Genomic DNA, 16722 nt, shown 5'->3' with positions numbered 1-16722 from the left:
TATGGTGGGGGTTTTTAAGCCTTTGCCCCCCAGAAAAAATGAAAAAAATAAAACCCAGCCAGAGGGGCGGTGTATAAATAAATTATTATAATTATTTAATAAAAACCTGGTTTTTTCCAATTATCCCACACTTTTTCCCAGCCACTCTGGGCGGCCCCCAACATAATAATAATAATAATAATAACCCTAATCCCTGTCCCTAACCCTTATCCCTATCTCTAACCCTTATAATAATAATCTCAGGTTTAGAGATGGGAAGGCTTGGAAAAAAAGTGGGATAATCGGGAAAAAACAAGTTTCTATTAAATAATAATAATAATAATTTATTTATACACCGCCCATTTGACTGGGTTTCCCCAGCCACTCTGGGCGGCTCCCAACAGAATAATAATAATAATAATCCTATCCATAACTTCTATTCCCATCTCTAACCCTCATCCCTAGCCCTAACAACAACAACAACAACTATTATTATTATTATTATTATTATTATTATTATTATTATTATTATCTGTAAATCAACTCGACCTGATGTTGCAAGTTCCTTTCACTTCTTCTCACTTACACTTGCGCTCTGTAGGGGTCCTGCAGACTAAGGAATGTCAAGGGATCGCTATAGATTATTACTAATAATAATAATAAAATAAAAGAATAAAGAATAAAAGACTGGGAGAATTAAGGCGCTGGTGGGGTTTATTCCTCCGTTATTTTCCCGGAAAATAACTTTCCCATCCAGGAAAGTACCCCCAAATAATGGATGCTCAGCACGTTGCAAGCTGCACCGGTTGGATTGCTGCCTGGCTCGTTTCTAGAGTCCGCGCGTGCGCACACGGGACCCTCGAAGCCGCGCAGGGCGGCCGCTTCCACTCTTAGACGCTTCCAGCGCACACTGGCACTGGAAACCTCTGAATTGTGCGCAGGCGCGCGTCGCCCGTGGGGGAGTGTCTCACTCGCGGAAGAGGTGCGCGTTGCCGGGCGACCACTGAGGAGACGCCATTTCAATGAGCCGTCTGCGCAAGAGCACATTTTTTGGCGGAGGGGCGTGCTTTGCCTTCTGCGCAACCGGCTCCCGGCCCTATTCGCCGCCTCTCTTCTCGCCCTCGCGAAAGCGGGCCGGTCTCTGCTTCTGCGCAGGCGCAGCTGTCTTGAGTGGGCGTGCCTCTGGCGTGACGCGCCTGGCGGCGCCGCCCGAGGTAATATAAAGGCCCGCTCCCGGACGCGTTTCTCGGCCTGCTGGAGCGGCGCGAGGCGGGCGAGCGGCGGGCCGCCGCCGGCGGGCCTGTCCCCGAGGTGGAAGAGGGCGAGGCCTCGACATCGCGCTCGGGATCGTCGTTCTCACCGGCGGCGTCGCTGGCCAGCAGGATGCCGAACATCAAGCTCTTCAGCGGCTCCTCGCACCAGGACCTGTCGCAGAGGATCGCCGACCGGCTGGGCCTCGAGCTGGGCAAGGTGGTCACCAAGAAGTTCTCCAACCAGGAGACGTGGTGGGTTGCGCGGATGCGCGGCCGCCGCGGGGCAGCCTGGGAAGGGTAGTTGTTCCATGCTGGGTGCGAGGTACGTGGTGGGTTGGGCGCATGCGCGGCCGCGGGGGGGATGCTGAGAAAGATACCGGTAGTTCTCCGAGGCGGCCGAGCCAATGGGTCCGCGGGGAGCGCGCGGGGCAGACTGAGAGCTGTGGTTCCCGCAAGGGACGTGGTGGGTTGAGCGCATGCGCGACCACGGGACAGTCTGGGAAGGGTAGTTCTCTGAGGCGACCGAGCCAGTGGGTCTGAGGGGATTGCGCAGTTCCCCCAGGCTTGATGTAATGCTGCGTCTCCAGGGGATTGGGGGCATGTCGGCAACTGTAGTTCTCCAAGCAGGAGATGGGGGGGGGCAGCACTTTGGGAACTGTAGTTTTCCATGAAAGAGATGGGGAGCCGCCTGGGATGTATAGTTTTCCTTGGAGATGGGGGCCTGCACTCTGGGAACTCTAGTTTTTTGTGAAGGAGACGGGGAGCAGTCTGCCTGGCAAAGCAACTGGGCTGTGTACGTGACTTGTGAAGATAGAGGAATGAAACAGGGATGCAGGGGTGTAGATTGATCAAGAATCATATCAAAATAGTTTAAACCCAGTCAACGCAATGCTTTCATTGCTGACACAGATGGCTTACTCTCTATTTGTTATAATTCCTCATAGCAGGACTTCCGGGGTGGCGCCACCAGCAATGGCGGAATCCCTCTGAACTGGAGGGACTGGCTCCTCGGAAAACGGGTCTTCTCTGCTACGGCGAAGCGGGGACCCTTTCAAAATCACAGGCGGATGAAGCCTGTGACCGTGGGACTCGGCGGGCACCTTTAGGGCCCCCCCCCAATCCGCTAAGGAACCCACCAACGGGCTCCGAAGTGAGGAGGGGGAAGCGGCGCGGTGCTGTGAGTCAATCGCTACTTCCGAGGAGCAAAGCCGCACAGCTGTTGCCGGAGAGCGCTGCCTTTATCCTGGGACAATTTGGACTCTAAAATAAGCACCCATGAGTACTAAGAAATTGGACAACTGGATATTGAACAAAGATTTGAGAGCGGGACAGAATCGGACTTTTAAAAAAAAATATTTGAATTTGGTACGGAACGGGAAGAGCTAAACAGGAGGTCACTCTTCCATTCTTTCGTAAACAGAATAAAGCAAAGGCAATTTAAACTAGAGCTCAGAAAATCGTTTTTAAAAGATTGGATTTCAACATTTTAACTTGTGAATTTCTTTTTTTGGACTGTTTGAAGTGACTTTAAAGGGAAGAAATTTTCCTCCGTCCTGATCCTGGAGAGGGATGTCAGGACTGACGTTGGAAGCTCATTGACCAAAAACAATTGTTTTTTGACAGATAGCTAAAAGAAGAGAAACTTTGCGATTCCACTGTTCCCTTTCGCATTTTAAAGGAATATATAAGGACAAAGTATTTTTAAAAAGGAAATTCTGTAGCAAGAATAAAAACAAGTCTTCCCCCTAGGGGGAGTTTGTGAAATTGTAACCAACTCCAGGGAACTGACAGCTGCTACAGAGTAACCGTGGGAACAAGTATTTGACCTTGCAGGACAATGTACTCAGAAGCCTTGGTGTCTGCTTTCTACAAAACAAATGCTCTACTGGAAGAATTACATGAAAAGGTGAACTGTATGGTGACCTTGACTAGAAATCTTGATCAGGCAGTGGGACATTTGGACCAGACAGTGAGAAAATATGTGGAGCCTACCCAGGATTCAAACCAGGAGTGTGTCTTGACAGAACAGGAGTTTGAGGCACTAAACCAGGAGTGTGTTTTGACAGAACAGACTCAAGAGGAGTATGATATTGTGGACTGGACAAATGAACTTGGGAAAAGCCAGAGCTGGAAAGGGAAAGTTCGGCGTGGTTTGGAAATGGGGGGGCTGGATTGACCCCCCTATGTTGGGATGTCTGGACTTTTAAAATATGGCAATGGGCTGTGAAATGTTTGGGACTGTGGGGGCTCCTAACTTTGGAAGGCCCTCGAAACATGCTTTAAAATACTACATGGAATGCAGCGAGGAATACGGAAAAGGATCTGATCTGTCGAGAAGGGTTAAAAACATTGTCAAGTTGGAGCTACCACGAGCAAGAGACGTAGCTAGGCTGGAGTTACTACGAGCAGGAGATAAGGGAAAGCGCAGTTACAAATATGAAGAAGAGCCGCGGAAGGGCCATGGAAGTGACTTGAGGGCCTCGGACATAAGGTTACAAGGTTAATGGGCTAGGCTGATGGGAACAAGGACTGACAAAACCCGGAACCAGGAGAGAGGGACGTTGGATAAAGATTGGATTTGTTTGTATCTTGCTTTTTTTGTTTGTTTTTCAGTATGCTTTACAAAGTTGATGAATGATAGAAAAATGTTGGAAGAAATTACTCGGTTTTAGTAAAGATGCTTAAAGAATTATGAAAGAATATTACGATTATAAGAAGTTAGTAAGGTCTAGATTTTAGCTTTTTAAATTTTAAGGTTTATTCTATTATAGAAAGATAAGACTAAAACAACTTGGGGTAATGGAAAGGATTTGCTGGGATAATTTATAACTAGGATACAAAGGAAGGGAGGAGGAGGAGGTCTAAGAAAGAAGGTAATGACAGTTAAGGATGTGAAAATAATGAATTTGTTTTTAAATGTCTTCTTTTTTTGTCTTTTTTGTCTTTTTTTTAAGGGTTTGGGATTGTTGTATTATTGTCATTTTTGTGTCTCTTTTTATTTTGAATTTTTTCTTTTTTCTTCTTTTTTACACAGTGGGAAGGGGTTTGTTCTTTTATTATTATTTTCTTTAATGGTTTACTTTTTTCATTCTGTAATATTTTCAAAATCTTAATAAATATCTTACTAAAAAATATATATATAATTCCTCATAGCAATCCCACCGGATCACTACAGAAACTGTAGTTCTCCAAGCAGGAGATGGGACAGAACTCTGGGAACTGTAGTTTTCCACGAAAGAAACACTGAGCACCACTCTGAGAACTCTATTTTTCCATTAAGGAGATGGGCAGCACTGTGGGAATTGTAGTTTTCCGAAAGGTGGATTTGATTTAAATCCCTAGTCAGTAAGACTTGATTTAAATCATTTTTAACAGAAAGACTTATTTTTGCTGGTATAATCTTTCTATTGACAACCAGATGAAGGTTTTCTTTTAGGAATGATAAATTTTCACAGTCGTTTTTACAGTTATATCAAAAATGACTGATTTGGTTCTACTCTGTCCATTAAACTTTAATTAGTTTAATGTTAAGTAAACGTCCAGTGCGCTTCCAACGCCATAAATCTTATCTCAGCAGAGAATTTCGTGCAGCGGTTGAAGAAGGCAGGAGAGTCAGTACCTTTCAATGAAGAATCCTGGAGCAAGCACATTAGAACTCAGGAAAAACTTTATTTACAAAAGAAAAAACCCTGGCGATAAAGCACACATGCTTTTATCTCCGGCATAAAGAAAACTTTACTCTAGACTTAACTCATATCAGCAAACACGCCCATGGCCACAAACTGAGTCTGCGAGTCAGGTCAAGGGGGAAAAAACACACGGGTGAACTGACTATTTATACAAACTAACTCACATTCCTGGATGCTTAATGACTTCCAGCTGCTCAGTGATTAGAGCGACTTGTTACCTCTTAACCCTTTAGTACCAACACCCCCTCTCGCTCGTAACACTGAGCTGTACCAACCTTAATTCAAATTTAAACCTGAACAGAAATATTGATGAGATTGCGGACTCAAAGCTTTTGTAAAACCGTCTGCGAGATTTTCTTTGCTTGGACAATACTTTAGTTCAATTAAACCTTGTTTTACACGTTGGCATACATTTTGGTAACGGATATCCAAGTGTTTTGTGAGTGCCTTGAATTGACCTGATTTAGCTAGTTTAATACAAGGTTGATTGTCTTCCCACACTCTGATAGGTAGGGAACATTCTCCAAACAATTCTTGTACCAGTTGCTTATAAAATTCCAGTTCTCTACATAAATCTGATAATGCATTGAACTCAGATTCAGTTGACCTTAAAGCTATAAGTGATTGCTTTCTTGATCTCCAACCAATTAGTGCATTTCCAAATTTTAGCGCCATTCCTGACACTGATTTTCTATCTGGTCCAGCATCTGCCCAACTGCTGTCGGCCCAACATTCAAGTTGTGTGCCGTCCTCTGCTGATAGTTTTAAGCGAAACCTTTTGGTAGTTTGGAGATACCTTAAAACTCTTTTTACTCCTTGCCAAGCATGCATTGATGGTTTTTCAGCTTGTCTACACAGCATGTTGACAGCATATGTTATATCGGGCCGAGTCCACTGTGCAATGTGGAGTAGACTGCCTATCGTTGACTGGTAAACCCCGGGATTACTGAACTCTGCCTGTTGCTCGGCTTGAGCATCCTTTGTGTAACTTAACTCCATTGGGGTTTTAACACCAGCACAGTCGTCCATTTTAAACCTTTCCAGCAACTGCTGGATCTTAGCTTCTTGGCTGAGCCAATAGTTCCCATTTTCATCTTGCTGAATTTTAACTCCTAGATAAACAGATACAGTGCCTAGTGATTTTATCTGAAACTTTTCTCCAAGCTTTGTGGCAAAATGTTGTGCAAGTTTATCGTCCTTTCCACTGTATAATAAATCGTCAACAAATATCAAAACTGCTTCTTGTTCACATCCCGAGCCCTTTAGATAAAGACATGCATCTGCTGCGCTCTTTCTGAACCCCATGCTCTCTAGAGCATCGTTTAAGCAGGAATTCCAATTACGGGCGGACTGTTTCAACCCATAAATGGATTTGTGTAGGCGCCAGACCTGGTTTGGCTTGTCTCCTTCAAAACCTGGTGGTGGTGTCATATAGACTTCCTCCTGTAAGTCTGCATATAAATAAGCCATATTGACATCAAAATGTAACAGCTTATTTCCCTTCTTAGCTGAAGAGGCTAAAAGCATTCTTAATGACTCCGATCTTGAAGTAGGGGCATAGATTTGAGAATAGTGAACACCTTTGCGCTGCGAAAAACCTTTTGCAACTAGTCGGGCTTTATATTGCAACTCCTCAGTAGTTGTGGGCTTTAAACGATATACCCATCAACAACCTACAGCTTGTTGCCCTTTCAGAAGCTCTGTACTTGTAAACACACCGAGAGACTTCATTGAAGCCATCTCCTTTTCCATTGCTTCCTGCCACTTTACGGCTTCTGAGCTTGGAAGCTGTTGTACCTCTATATAGCTATCTGGCTCACACTGTGCCATATTTACGTATACACTTGTCACCTTAAACCGCTCTGGTGGTTTGCCCTTTGTGGCACGTTTTGATCTGCGCAATTGTTCCTCTTGTGCCCCTCTGACCGTTGCATGTCAGAATCTGTCTCAGACTTTATATCTGGGTGCGCCCCTAGGGATAAAGACCTCCATTTAGATACCTCCCTTGGGCTTGGTGTTGCAGGCGACCTGCTTCGCTTTTGCTGTCTGCTAGGCCTACTGACTGGCGATGTTGGAACACTCCTAGATTCTGGCTTTCCTACCTTAGGAGAAGAACCTTGTGCCTGGTCAGAATCTGCATCTGAACCATGTGCACCATCCCCTTCTGGCTCACCACCCTCTGGACTTTCATTCTCAGCATAAATGCCTAAATCATCTCTCAAAATGTCAGGGTTAGCATGTGAGTGAGTCCATCCGGATTGCTCACAAAATTCAGCGCTCCTACTGATGACCACTCTTGTAGTATTCCCATCTGGGTTCACAAACCTCCAAGATTTGGCGTGTGGTTCGTACCCACAAAAGATGAGTTTCCTAGCCCTTGAACTTCCCTTTTTCCTTAACGCTTTTGGGATAAGTACATAGGCTTGAGATCCAAACACCCGAAAGTAATTAACTTTGGGCTTCTTCCCGTATAAAGCAAAATATGGCGTAGTATCAATTACCGAATTATATACTTGGTTCAGAGTATGAGTAGTCGTCTGCCAGGCTTCCGCCCAGTAACTTTGAGGGAGTTTAGAATCAAACAACATAGAGTTTGCCAACTCTTGCAGAACCCTGTTTTTATGTTCGGCCACGCCTCCTTCTTGGGGGGAATAAGGTGTAGACAGACGATGCTTAATTGCCTTTTTCTTAAAGAAATTCTGCAACACAGACCCGGTAAATTCTGACCCTCTGTCTGTCTGAAAAGCAAGTACTCTAGTACCGAATTCTAGTTCTTCTGCATGAACCCAATTTTTAACTGTTTCTGCAGTATCTGCTTTTGTTTTGAGAGGAAAAAACCATGTGACTTTTGTTTTGTCATCCGAGAGACACAGTGCATACCTCGAACCTCCCATGCTAGCAACAGGCATTGGGCCACATAGGTCCATATGCACAAGTTGGAATACTTTGTCAGATTTCCTATCTGAACTGGGATAGCTGCATCTATGAACCTTCGCCCTTTTGCATGCAGTACAATCTAAGTACTTAGTACATTTGTTCATTTTGCACCCTTCTGATAATTCAGGTTGCCTTTTAACATACTGAAAATTAATATGTCCCAAACGGCGGTGCCATAAATGAACACAAGAATTATGGGTAGGCGGGTTCACACAACCAGCATGAACCTGTTCAACTTCATCTGGACTTGTCTCAAAATAATATAACCCATTTCTGCATTCCACCTGCAAAAGAGATACGTTATTCTTTGAAATAGTGCAAACCCCATTTTCAAACACAGTTTTAAACCCATCTCTATCAAGTTCTGACACAGACAAAATACACCCCTTCATTCCCTTTAGCACGTAGGCATCAATTTCTGTATGCAAACAATTCAAGAACACTGTGCCTACGGTCTCTAAGGAACATTTAGTTGAATCTGCCATTGTCACAACTTTAAGGGTTTGCAAATGTCTGCAATTCTGCAAACGGACACTAGATGGCGCCACCAGGTGGTGAGATGCACCACTGTCGATCAACCAGCGTAGATTGCTGCCTTGGCCACGCCCTTGCATCAACGCCATTGCTGAAGCCATGTGCTGTGGGAGTACCCACGACCTCCTCCTCTTTTTCGACGTCCCCTGGAACTCCTTGTCTGGTAACTAGGGGTAACGGCCTTGGTGCTGTCTTGACCAGGTTCATGTGTGCAGTTCCTGATTAAATGGGAAGAGGAACCACAGCGAAAACAGTGTCTAGCTGCAAAAGCATTTACTGTGTTCTCAAACTCAGCATCCCCACTCTTAGGCACAGCACAACTCCCCTTTGAAGACAAACCTCTTTCTCTTTGCCTTTTATCCTGTTCATCTGCAAGCCGAGAAGAAATGTATTCAAGGGTTAATTCAGCTGAAGGCAAAGCTTCCAAAGTTAAAGCTAGAGTCTCATAGCTTTTATCAAGAGAAGACAACAATATGTATGACTGCTGCTCCATAGAGAAAGGAATGCCCAGCTGTCTTAGTTGATTAAAGGCAGACACCATTTTGGCAATATGTTCTTTCACACACGCTCCCGGTTGGAGACGTAAATCAAACAAACGTCTTGTAGCATGGATCTTGGCCCCCACAGTGTTTCTGGAATTTAGCTGCTGCAGAACCGTCCAGACCTCATGCGTGTTCTTTAACTCAGAAACATAAGGCATTTGCTCCGGTCCCACTGCCAAAACTAATAGACTTTGGGCTTTCCTGTCGCGTTTCTGTGAAGCTGCTGCTGCTGCTTTGTTTCCTGCAGACGCGTCAGCAGCTGCCTGTAAAGGCGGTGCTTCAGTACAACTCCACAACTCTTCTGTTTGCAACCAAACCCTTACTCTAGCCTTCCAATCTTGCCAATTTTTCCCATTGAGTCGCGTAAACGGGACAGCAAAACTTTCCTGGAACTCTGCCATCCTCCCTGGGGCTTAGGAACGATACTCACACACCTGTAGACCGTCTCCCAGCTGCTTAGGTGGCTCCTTGAGGAATAAGACGTCTTCCAGCGAGTACAAACTGCGCAGTGCCTATTTAAAACTTTTTCTAGGCACGTTGCAGGACTCAAGCTGCTTTGAAGGCTTTCGTTGTCCACCGCTTCTGTCTTCGCTCCAGTCCTTTCATAAATCACTCTGAGCTGCACTCCTTATCTCCTTCTTGACGTACGAACGACCATAACCTGTCCATTAAACTTTAATTAGTTTAATGTTAAGTAAACTTCCAGTGTGCTTCCAACGCCATAAATCTTATCTCAGCAGAGAATTCCGTGCAGCGGTTGAAGAAGGCAGGAGAGTCAGTACCTTTCAATGAAGAATCCTGGAGCAAGCACTTTGGAACTCAGGAAAAACTTTATTTACAAAAGAAAAAACCCTGGCGATAAAGTACACATGCTTTTATCTCCGACATAAAGAAAACTTTACTCTAGACTTAACTCATATCAACAAACACGCCCATGGCCACAAACTGAGTCTGCGAGTCAGGTCAAGGGGGAAAAAACACACGGGTGAACTGACTATTTATACAAACTAACCCACATTCCTGGATGCTTAATGACTTCCAGCTGCTCAGTGATTAGAGCGACTTGTTACCTCTTAACCCTTTAGTACCAACATACTCTTAGAAATACACTGACAGATAATTATGAAATTATGATGAGGTTTATTAAGTTAATGGTTTCCATTTGGACAACTTTTCTGCTGTGCTTGATTGGAAAGATAAAAATTACCATTGCCTTAATAACAATCTAAACAATTTATTTCACTAAAACAATAACATGATAGCATATGGATCCATGTTTGTTAACTGGTGTGATTCCACAATTTTTTTTAACAAAGACTGTGTTTTAGCACACATGAAAAGCTTATTTCCTGATATATTATTATTATTATCCCTAATCCCTATCCCTAAGTTCTATTGCTGTCTCTAACCCTTATCTTTAACCATAACCATAACAACAACAATTATAGGCTACAACTGAACTAGTTACAAAATAATCAATCCTTATTTCCCGCTCAATAGCCTTTGGACTAGAACATATCTCAAAAGAGAAAATTTCTAGAAAGTGTTTTAATTTAAAAATCCAGTTTGAATCAAAAATACCCCTATAAATGGAAAATATCCAGTTTAAATTGGGGGGGGGGAGTCTGATTTAAATTGGAAAAAACTGATTTAATTAAATAAATCTGATTTTAAAATTTTTTTAAAAAAGAATCCTTGAATCTTTCTCCCCGCAGCGTGGAGATCGGTGAGAGCGTGCGCGGCGAGGACGTCTACATCGTCCAGAGCGGCTGCGGCGAGATCAATGACCACCTGATGGAGCTGCTAATCATGATCAACGCCTGCAAGATTGCGTCTGCCAGCCGAGTGACAGCAGTCATTCCCTGCTTCCCCTACGCCCGGCAGGACAAGAAGGACAAGGTTTCCGGGGGGACGGGATTACTGGCGCACCAGGGAGGGGGTGAAGTTGCCGGGCGGACTGGGCTGAGGGCAGCCATGCCCCAGTCTTGCTAGCTAAGCTGGGTTATAAAGGTAAAGGTAAAGGACCCCTGAAAGTTAAGTCCAGTTGTGAACAACTCTGGGGTTGCGGCGTTCATCTCGCTTTACTGGCTGAGGGAGCCGACACAGTTTTTCTGGGTCATATGGCCAGCATGACTAAGCCACTTCTGGCGAAACCAGAGCAGTGCACGGAAATTTCACAGAAAGGCTGGGTTATATAGAGGTGGGATGAATTGGAGACCTGCCTGCTAGGCATGCTGGGAGTTGGAGTCCGGCTAGCTAGGCCTGATTGTAGCTGGGATCCTAGCTGCTAGGTAGGATGGGAGTTGGAGTCCTGCTAGCTATGCTGGGTTATAGGTGGGATCCTGCCTGCTAGGCCTGATGGGAATTGTAGCACGGCGCCCGATTTAACGGCCCCCTTTCCATTGCAGAGCCGGGCGCCCATCTCCGCCAAGCTCATCGCCAACATGCTCTCGGTGGCCGGCACTGACCACATCATCACCATGGACCTGCACGCCTCTCAGATCCAGGTGGCGCCTCCAGGGCTCATCTAGTCCAGCCCGCATAGCCACGTGTGAACTTTCTGAATATTATGACTATTCAACACTTATGTTAATAATGTACTTTTAAATTTTAATTATTATTGATTTTGTGAAATATTTGAGCGCTTTTTTGGAGGGGGAAAGTGAGGCTTATATTCAGGCCAATACAGTATTATTACGTTGACTATGTTACTAAGGTCTGCTTTTTATGACGTTTTCCAACTGCTTTTATCAGATTAATAATGATGATGATGATGATGGGGAAGCCCAGCCAGATGGACGGGGGTATTTGAATAATTATTATTATTATTATTATTTTAAATTAATTAATTAATTAATTAATTAATTAATTAATTAATTCTGCTTCCTGGCCCAGGGCTTCTTCGACATCCCTGTCGACAACCTGTATGCCGAGCCAGCCGTTATGAAGTGGATCAAGGAGAACATCGCCGAGTGGAAGAACTGCACCATCGTCTCGCCGGACGCCGGGGGGGCCAAAAGGTGACCCCAGAATTTCCCAAAATTTGTCACAGGTCCCTTCCAACTCTACCATTCGGAGATTCTGCATTCAGATTCCTGCTTTGCCGGGGGACGGACTGGATGACCCCCGGGGTCCTTCCCAGCTGCTCCATCCTATTAATCTCCCATTATAATAATAATAATAAATAATTAATACTTTTGCTTCTCCATATTAAGAGGGTGCCAGCAAGGCTGAATTTTTCCATTAAAATGGATTTAAATAATAATAATAAAAGTATTTTAAATCAAGACATCTCAACCTAGAACCTCCTTCTCCCAGGGTGACATCCATCGCCGACCACCTGAACGTCGACTTTGCCCTCATCCACAAGGAGCGCAAGAAGGCCAGCGGGGTCGACCACATGGTCCTGGTGGGCGATGTCAAGGACCGGGCGGCCATCTTGGTGGACGACATGGCCGACACCTGTGGGACCATCTGCCACGCTGCCGACAAGTGAGTCTGATTTAAGTGGTGGGGAAATCTAATTTAAAAAATCCAATTTAAGTGGGGGGAAATTCTGTTTTAAATCAAAAAAAGCAATTTAAATTTTAACTATCTGGTTAAAATTTTAAAAAATCTGATTTAAATGCTTAAAAAATCTGATTTAAATTGGAAAAAAAATCTGATTTAAATAAAAAATCTTCAGATTATTATTATTTTTAAAAATCATTGATTTATACCCACCCTGCTTGGAAGGCAACCCCTGTGGTCATCCAGCCCAACCCGCTTTCCCCCGCAGGCTCCTCTCGGCAGGCGCCACCCGAGTCTACGCCATCCTGACGCATGGTATCTTCTCCGGCCCAGCCATCTCCCGGATTAACGGCGCAGGGTTCGAGGCCGTCGTCGTCACCAACACCATCCCACAGGAGGAGAAGATGAAGCACTGCCCCAAAATTCAGGTAGGGGGATTATTATTGTTATTGTTACTATCTGTCTGGCACGTTCCTGATCATTCTCACATCTTCCATCAGCTTCGTCATTTATTACTATTATTAATTATTTTTATAATCTCTGGCACGTTTCTGGTCATTCTCACATCTTCCAATGTCAATTGTTTATTATTATTATTTATTATCATTATTTCTCTGGTCTGTCCCAGATCATTTGGCCCCTTCCTCGTGCCAACTTGCCGCATCCCGTGACTTTTAATTTCTATTCTTTGTCTATCGTCTTGTTTTATTGTGATGGCCGAGGGCTGGCGCAAATCAAGATTGATTGATTCATTCATTCATTCAAAGCTTGACTGGCTGGTGAAGATTCGTTCGTTCGTTCGTTCATTCGTTCGTCTTTTTTGCTATTGCCAAGGGCTGACGCAAATATTCATTCATATCGCGCACTATAACCCAGCGCCCAGTTAACCCTGCCTCTCCCTCTCTTTCCCCCCCTAGGTGATTGACATCTCCATGATCCTGGCCGAGGCCATCCGCCGCACCCACAACGGTGAATCCGTCTCCTACCTGTTCAGCCACGTCCCGCTATAGTTCCTGACCCAGGCACACAAATTCAACAGTCCTGTGTGCATGTACAGAGTGCTGAGTTGGCTTTATCCCACGATTCCCCACTTTTCGATTCAGGGCGCCTGGTGGGTGGGAATTTTAGCGCGGGTCTAATTTGGGGGTCATTTTATGCACTCGTTTCTCTGGTTCTTTCACTTCCCGAAATCCCCTTTCAATTGGGGGCGTCTGGTGGTCGGAATTTAAAATGCGGTATTTATTGTTCATTTCCGACGGGGTGATCCAATCCCTTGGTGTTGGCGCTACAATTCCCCGCCCCTTGATTTGGTGTTTTGACGCTATGGCTCCCAGCCCCAAATCCCATTCGTTCCCCTCTTTTCTGGTATCCCATGCTTGTTTCCTTCCCCCCAAAAACCCACCATTTTTCGGGAATCAGGGCGCCTGGCGTTGACCCTAGAATTTCCCCCGAAGCGCCCAGTGGCGCCACGACTCCCCTAAACCCCATTCATTTCATTCTGTCTCCTGTCGCCCCCCCCAAGTACACTTAATTTCGAACTTGGATCCAGGCACTAGAATTCCCCCTAGGCGTCCGGCGGTGCTATGGCTCCCCTAAGCCCCATTCATTTCGTTCTGTCTCCTATTGCCCCCAGAATACACTTAATTTTGCGCTTGAATTCCCTGCCCTCGAGTATTCATTTCATCCAATCTCACCTCTGATCCCCATTATTTCCCCACCCACCCAATTTTTTCAGATTCTGGTCTCTGATCCTGGGCAGCAGTGTGGGAATTCTAGCGTGTTTTAAATTAAAAATTTATATTAACCTGCGGTTAATATACGGTAGTATGGGGTGTGTCCTGTTCATTTCAGAGGGGAAAATCGCTGCTGCAATTCTCCCCACTCAGAAAACCCTTCACCCTCGGGTGCCCAGTTGAGAATTATAGACTACTGGAGCTCCTCCCCCCCCCCCCCCGTTCCATGTTTGCGTCCTGGCGATGGATGAATGAATAATAAACTCTCATTTAAAAGCCCAAAATCTCTATTTCTTCATTTGCGGGGTGGGTGGACCGCAGCTCGGCATGCTGGGAGTTGTAGTTTCTTCCTCTTCTACGGTTTCCTTGAGATAGGGAAGCTTTTTATATTTGATGAATTATTGTGTTCATGAGACTTTCGGGTATAGGGCGGCATAAAATAAATATTTTGCAGGAAGCCAGATGGGCAGGGTATATTATTATTATTATTATTATTATTATTATTATTATTATTATTATTATATTTATTTATTTATTCCTCCAAATATTTTTATTGAAACTTAACATACCGGTATATGCATAATAACCAAAATTCCCAATGATTCCTTCACATAAAATATAATATCTAAATTACAACAGCTACTTAATTATAAAACCCACCACCCACCCTCTACTTCTCTCCACAGCAATTCTACTTCTTTATATTTCTTTCTACCTTTTTTCCTTGCATTCTATAATAAATTACATTCTGGTTTTTCCTTCTTTCTTTATTGTTTTTGTTATTGCTTACATTTTTTATTCTAAGCCTATTAGCATCTCATTTTTAGAACAATATTTTGACATATAATCTTCGAAATACTTCCACTCCATTCTTAACTTTTGATTTGATTGATATCTTATAATTGAAGTTAATTTTACCAATTCTATATACTCACTTAATTTACAAATCCACGCTTCCTTTGTTGGTGTGTCCTGAGATTTCCATTTAGTGGCAATTACTGGTACTACCCTGGCAGCTGTTGTTGCATATAAAAAGATTGCTTTTTTTCATTTGTGGTACATCTTTGCCCACCAACCCTAACAGATAAGCTTCGGGATTTTATCAAGGGATTTTTTAACATTTTCTTAAGTTCCTCATGTATTATTCCCCAAAACTTCTTTATTTCCTTGCAACCCCACCACATAAGAATTATCGTTCCAGGTTCTTTGTTACATTTCCAACAAACGTTGGATTTTAATTTATATATTTTGGCGAGTTTGACTGGTGTTAAATACCACCTGTAAAACATTTTAACAACATTTTCCTTTATCGTATAGCAGGCGGTAAAGCGGATATCCTCGCGACAGAGTTTCTCCCATTGTTCTAAATATATAGCGTGGCCGATATCTTGTGCCCATTTGCCCATTGTTTATTTTACCTCTTCATCAAATCATAGTCCTATAATAGAGTGTAAATTTTTGATAATAATTCCTATTCTTTTGTAATATAATGGTGCTAAATAGTGTTTGTTCTTTGGCAAAACCTTTTCTTTGATCTGCATTAAAGACACTTTTTAATTGTATATATTGCCAATTATCCATCCCATATTGTATTAATTCTTCATATGTTTTTAATTTTAACTTTCCTTGGTCTTCTTCCAGTATTTGTCTATATGTTGCCCAGTTCGGATTCATATTGAGTTTTTTAAGTGCATGGGCTTCTAATGGAGAGATCCATAAAGGGATTTGTGGCTCTAATAACTGTTTAGAGGTGCTATTATTACTATTATTATTATTATTGCAAGTGCCTGAACTGCATGACCCTCGAGAGGCCCTAAAAATGTCGCAGGGGACAGATTGGGGCGTCCCTATTTCCACCATGGAAAAGAAGGAAGGAGCTCCAGTACCATTTTTCTAAAAATTATTATTAATAATAATTTTATTTCTGTCCTGTTGAAAGCCGCCCAGAGTGGCTGGGGAAAGCCAGCCAGATGGGCGGGGTAGAAATAAAGCTATTACAGTCATACCTCGAGTTACAGACGCTTCAGGTTGCACGTTTTTGGGTTGTGCACCTTGCAGAACCCGGAAGTACCAGAACGGGTTACTTCCGGGTTTTGTCGCATGCACAGAAGTGCTAAGTCGTGCTATGCACAGAAGTGCTGAATTGTGACCCGCTGCAGGTTACGAATGCTGGGGGTTGCAAACGTGCCTCCCGCACGGATCACGTTTGCAACCCGAGCGTCCACTGTAATATTATTAGGGATAGGGTTGTTGTTGTTGTTATTATTATTGTTCTGCCCAGAGTGGCTGGGGAAACCCAGCCAGATGGGTGGTGTATAAAGAATAAAAGTCGTCATCCCTGTTGTTGGAATTGTAATTGGAAGGGAGGTTTTTGGTTTGATTTCATGAGGGATATTTTTAAAATATTCATCGGGAATAATTTAAAGTCTGATATACACACACACACACATAAATATGATATAAATATATAAAAATACAAATATGAATATATAAGCTAACATATATATAAATGTGTGTGTGTGTATATATGTGTGTGTGTGTGTAT

General features: G+C 43.7%; 1 protein-coding gene across 7 annotated transcripts; it reads left to right on the top strand.

The window, feature by feature from the left end:
* The first annotated feature begins 1226 nt into the window (after positions 1 to 1226).
* Positions 1227 to 15739, top strand: LOC128406071 (ribose-phosphate pyrophosphokinase 1-like). Of its 7 annotated transcripts, none has more exons than XR_008328395.1 (7): positions 1227 to 1484; positions 10650 to 10833; positions 11343 to 11441; positions 11830 to 11954; positions 12253 to 12426; positions 12670 to 12872; positions 13362 to 13482. XR_008328395.1 is itself a non-coding variant. In XM_053373115.1 (7 exons), the coding sequence occupies exons 1-7, from the start codon at positions 1363 to 1365 to the stop codon at positions 13452 to 13454; spliced, it is 957 nt and encodes a 318-aa protein (XP_053229090.1). In that variant the 5' UTR covers positions 1228 to 1362; the 3' UTR covers positions 13455 to 15739. The 7 variants fall into 7 exon arrangements, 6 of the variants coding, with proteins under 6 accessions (XP_053229090.1, XP_053229092.1, XP_053229091.1 ...); XM_053373115.1 differs by having other exon boundaries at positions 1228 to 1484; positions 12713 to 12872; positions 13362 to 15739; XM_053373117.1 differs by having other exon boundaries at positions 1368 to 1449; positions 12713 to 12872; positions 13362 to 15739.
* The last annotated feature ends 983 nt before the right edge of the window (positions 15740 to 16722 follow it).

Source organism: Podarcis raffonei, chromosome W (assembly GCF_027172205.1).
Source record: "Podarcis raffonei isolate rPodRaf1 chromosome W, rPodRaf1.pri, whole genome shotgun sequence".
In the NCBI taxonomy this organism is placed as follows: domain Eukaryota; kingdom Metazoa; phylum Chordata; class Lepidosauria; order Squamata; family Lacertidae; genus Podarcis; species Podarcis raffonei.
The sequence above is the reverse complement of the archived record's forward strand: the minus strand, read 5'-3'. Positions and strand labels throughout refer to the sequence as shown.

Bases quoted from the DNA above. Each gene is read 5' to 3' on its own strand.
- LOC128406071 (XM_053373115.1), top strand. From the start codon at position 1,363: ATGCCGAACATCAAGCTCTTCAGCGGCTCCTCGCACCAGGACCTGTCG. The intron at 12,427-12,712 runs GTGAGTCTGATT...TTTCCCCCGCAG, and splicing joins ATCTGCCACGCTGCCGACAA to GCTCCTCTCGGCAGGCGCCA. The intron at 12,873-13,361 runs GTAGGGGGATTA...TTCCCCCCCTAG, and splicing joins AGCACTGCCCCAAAATTCAG to GTGATTGACATCTCCATGAT.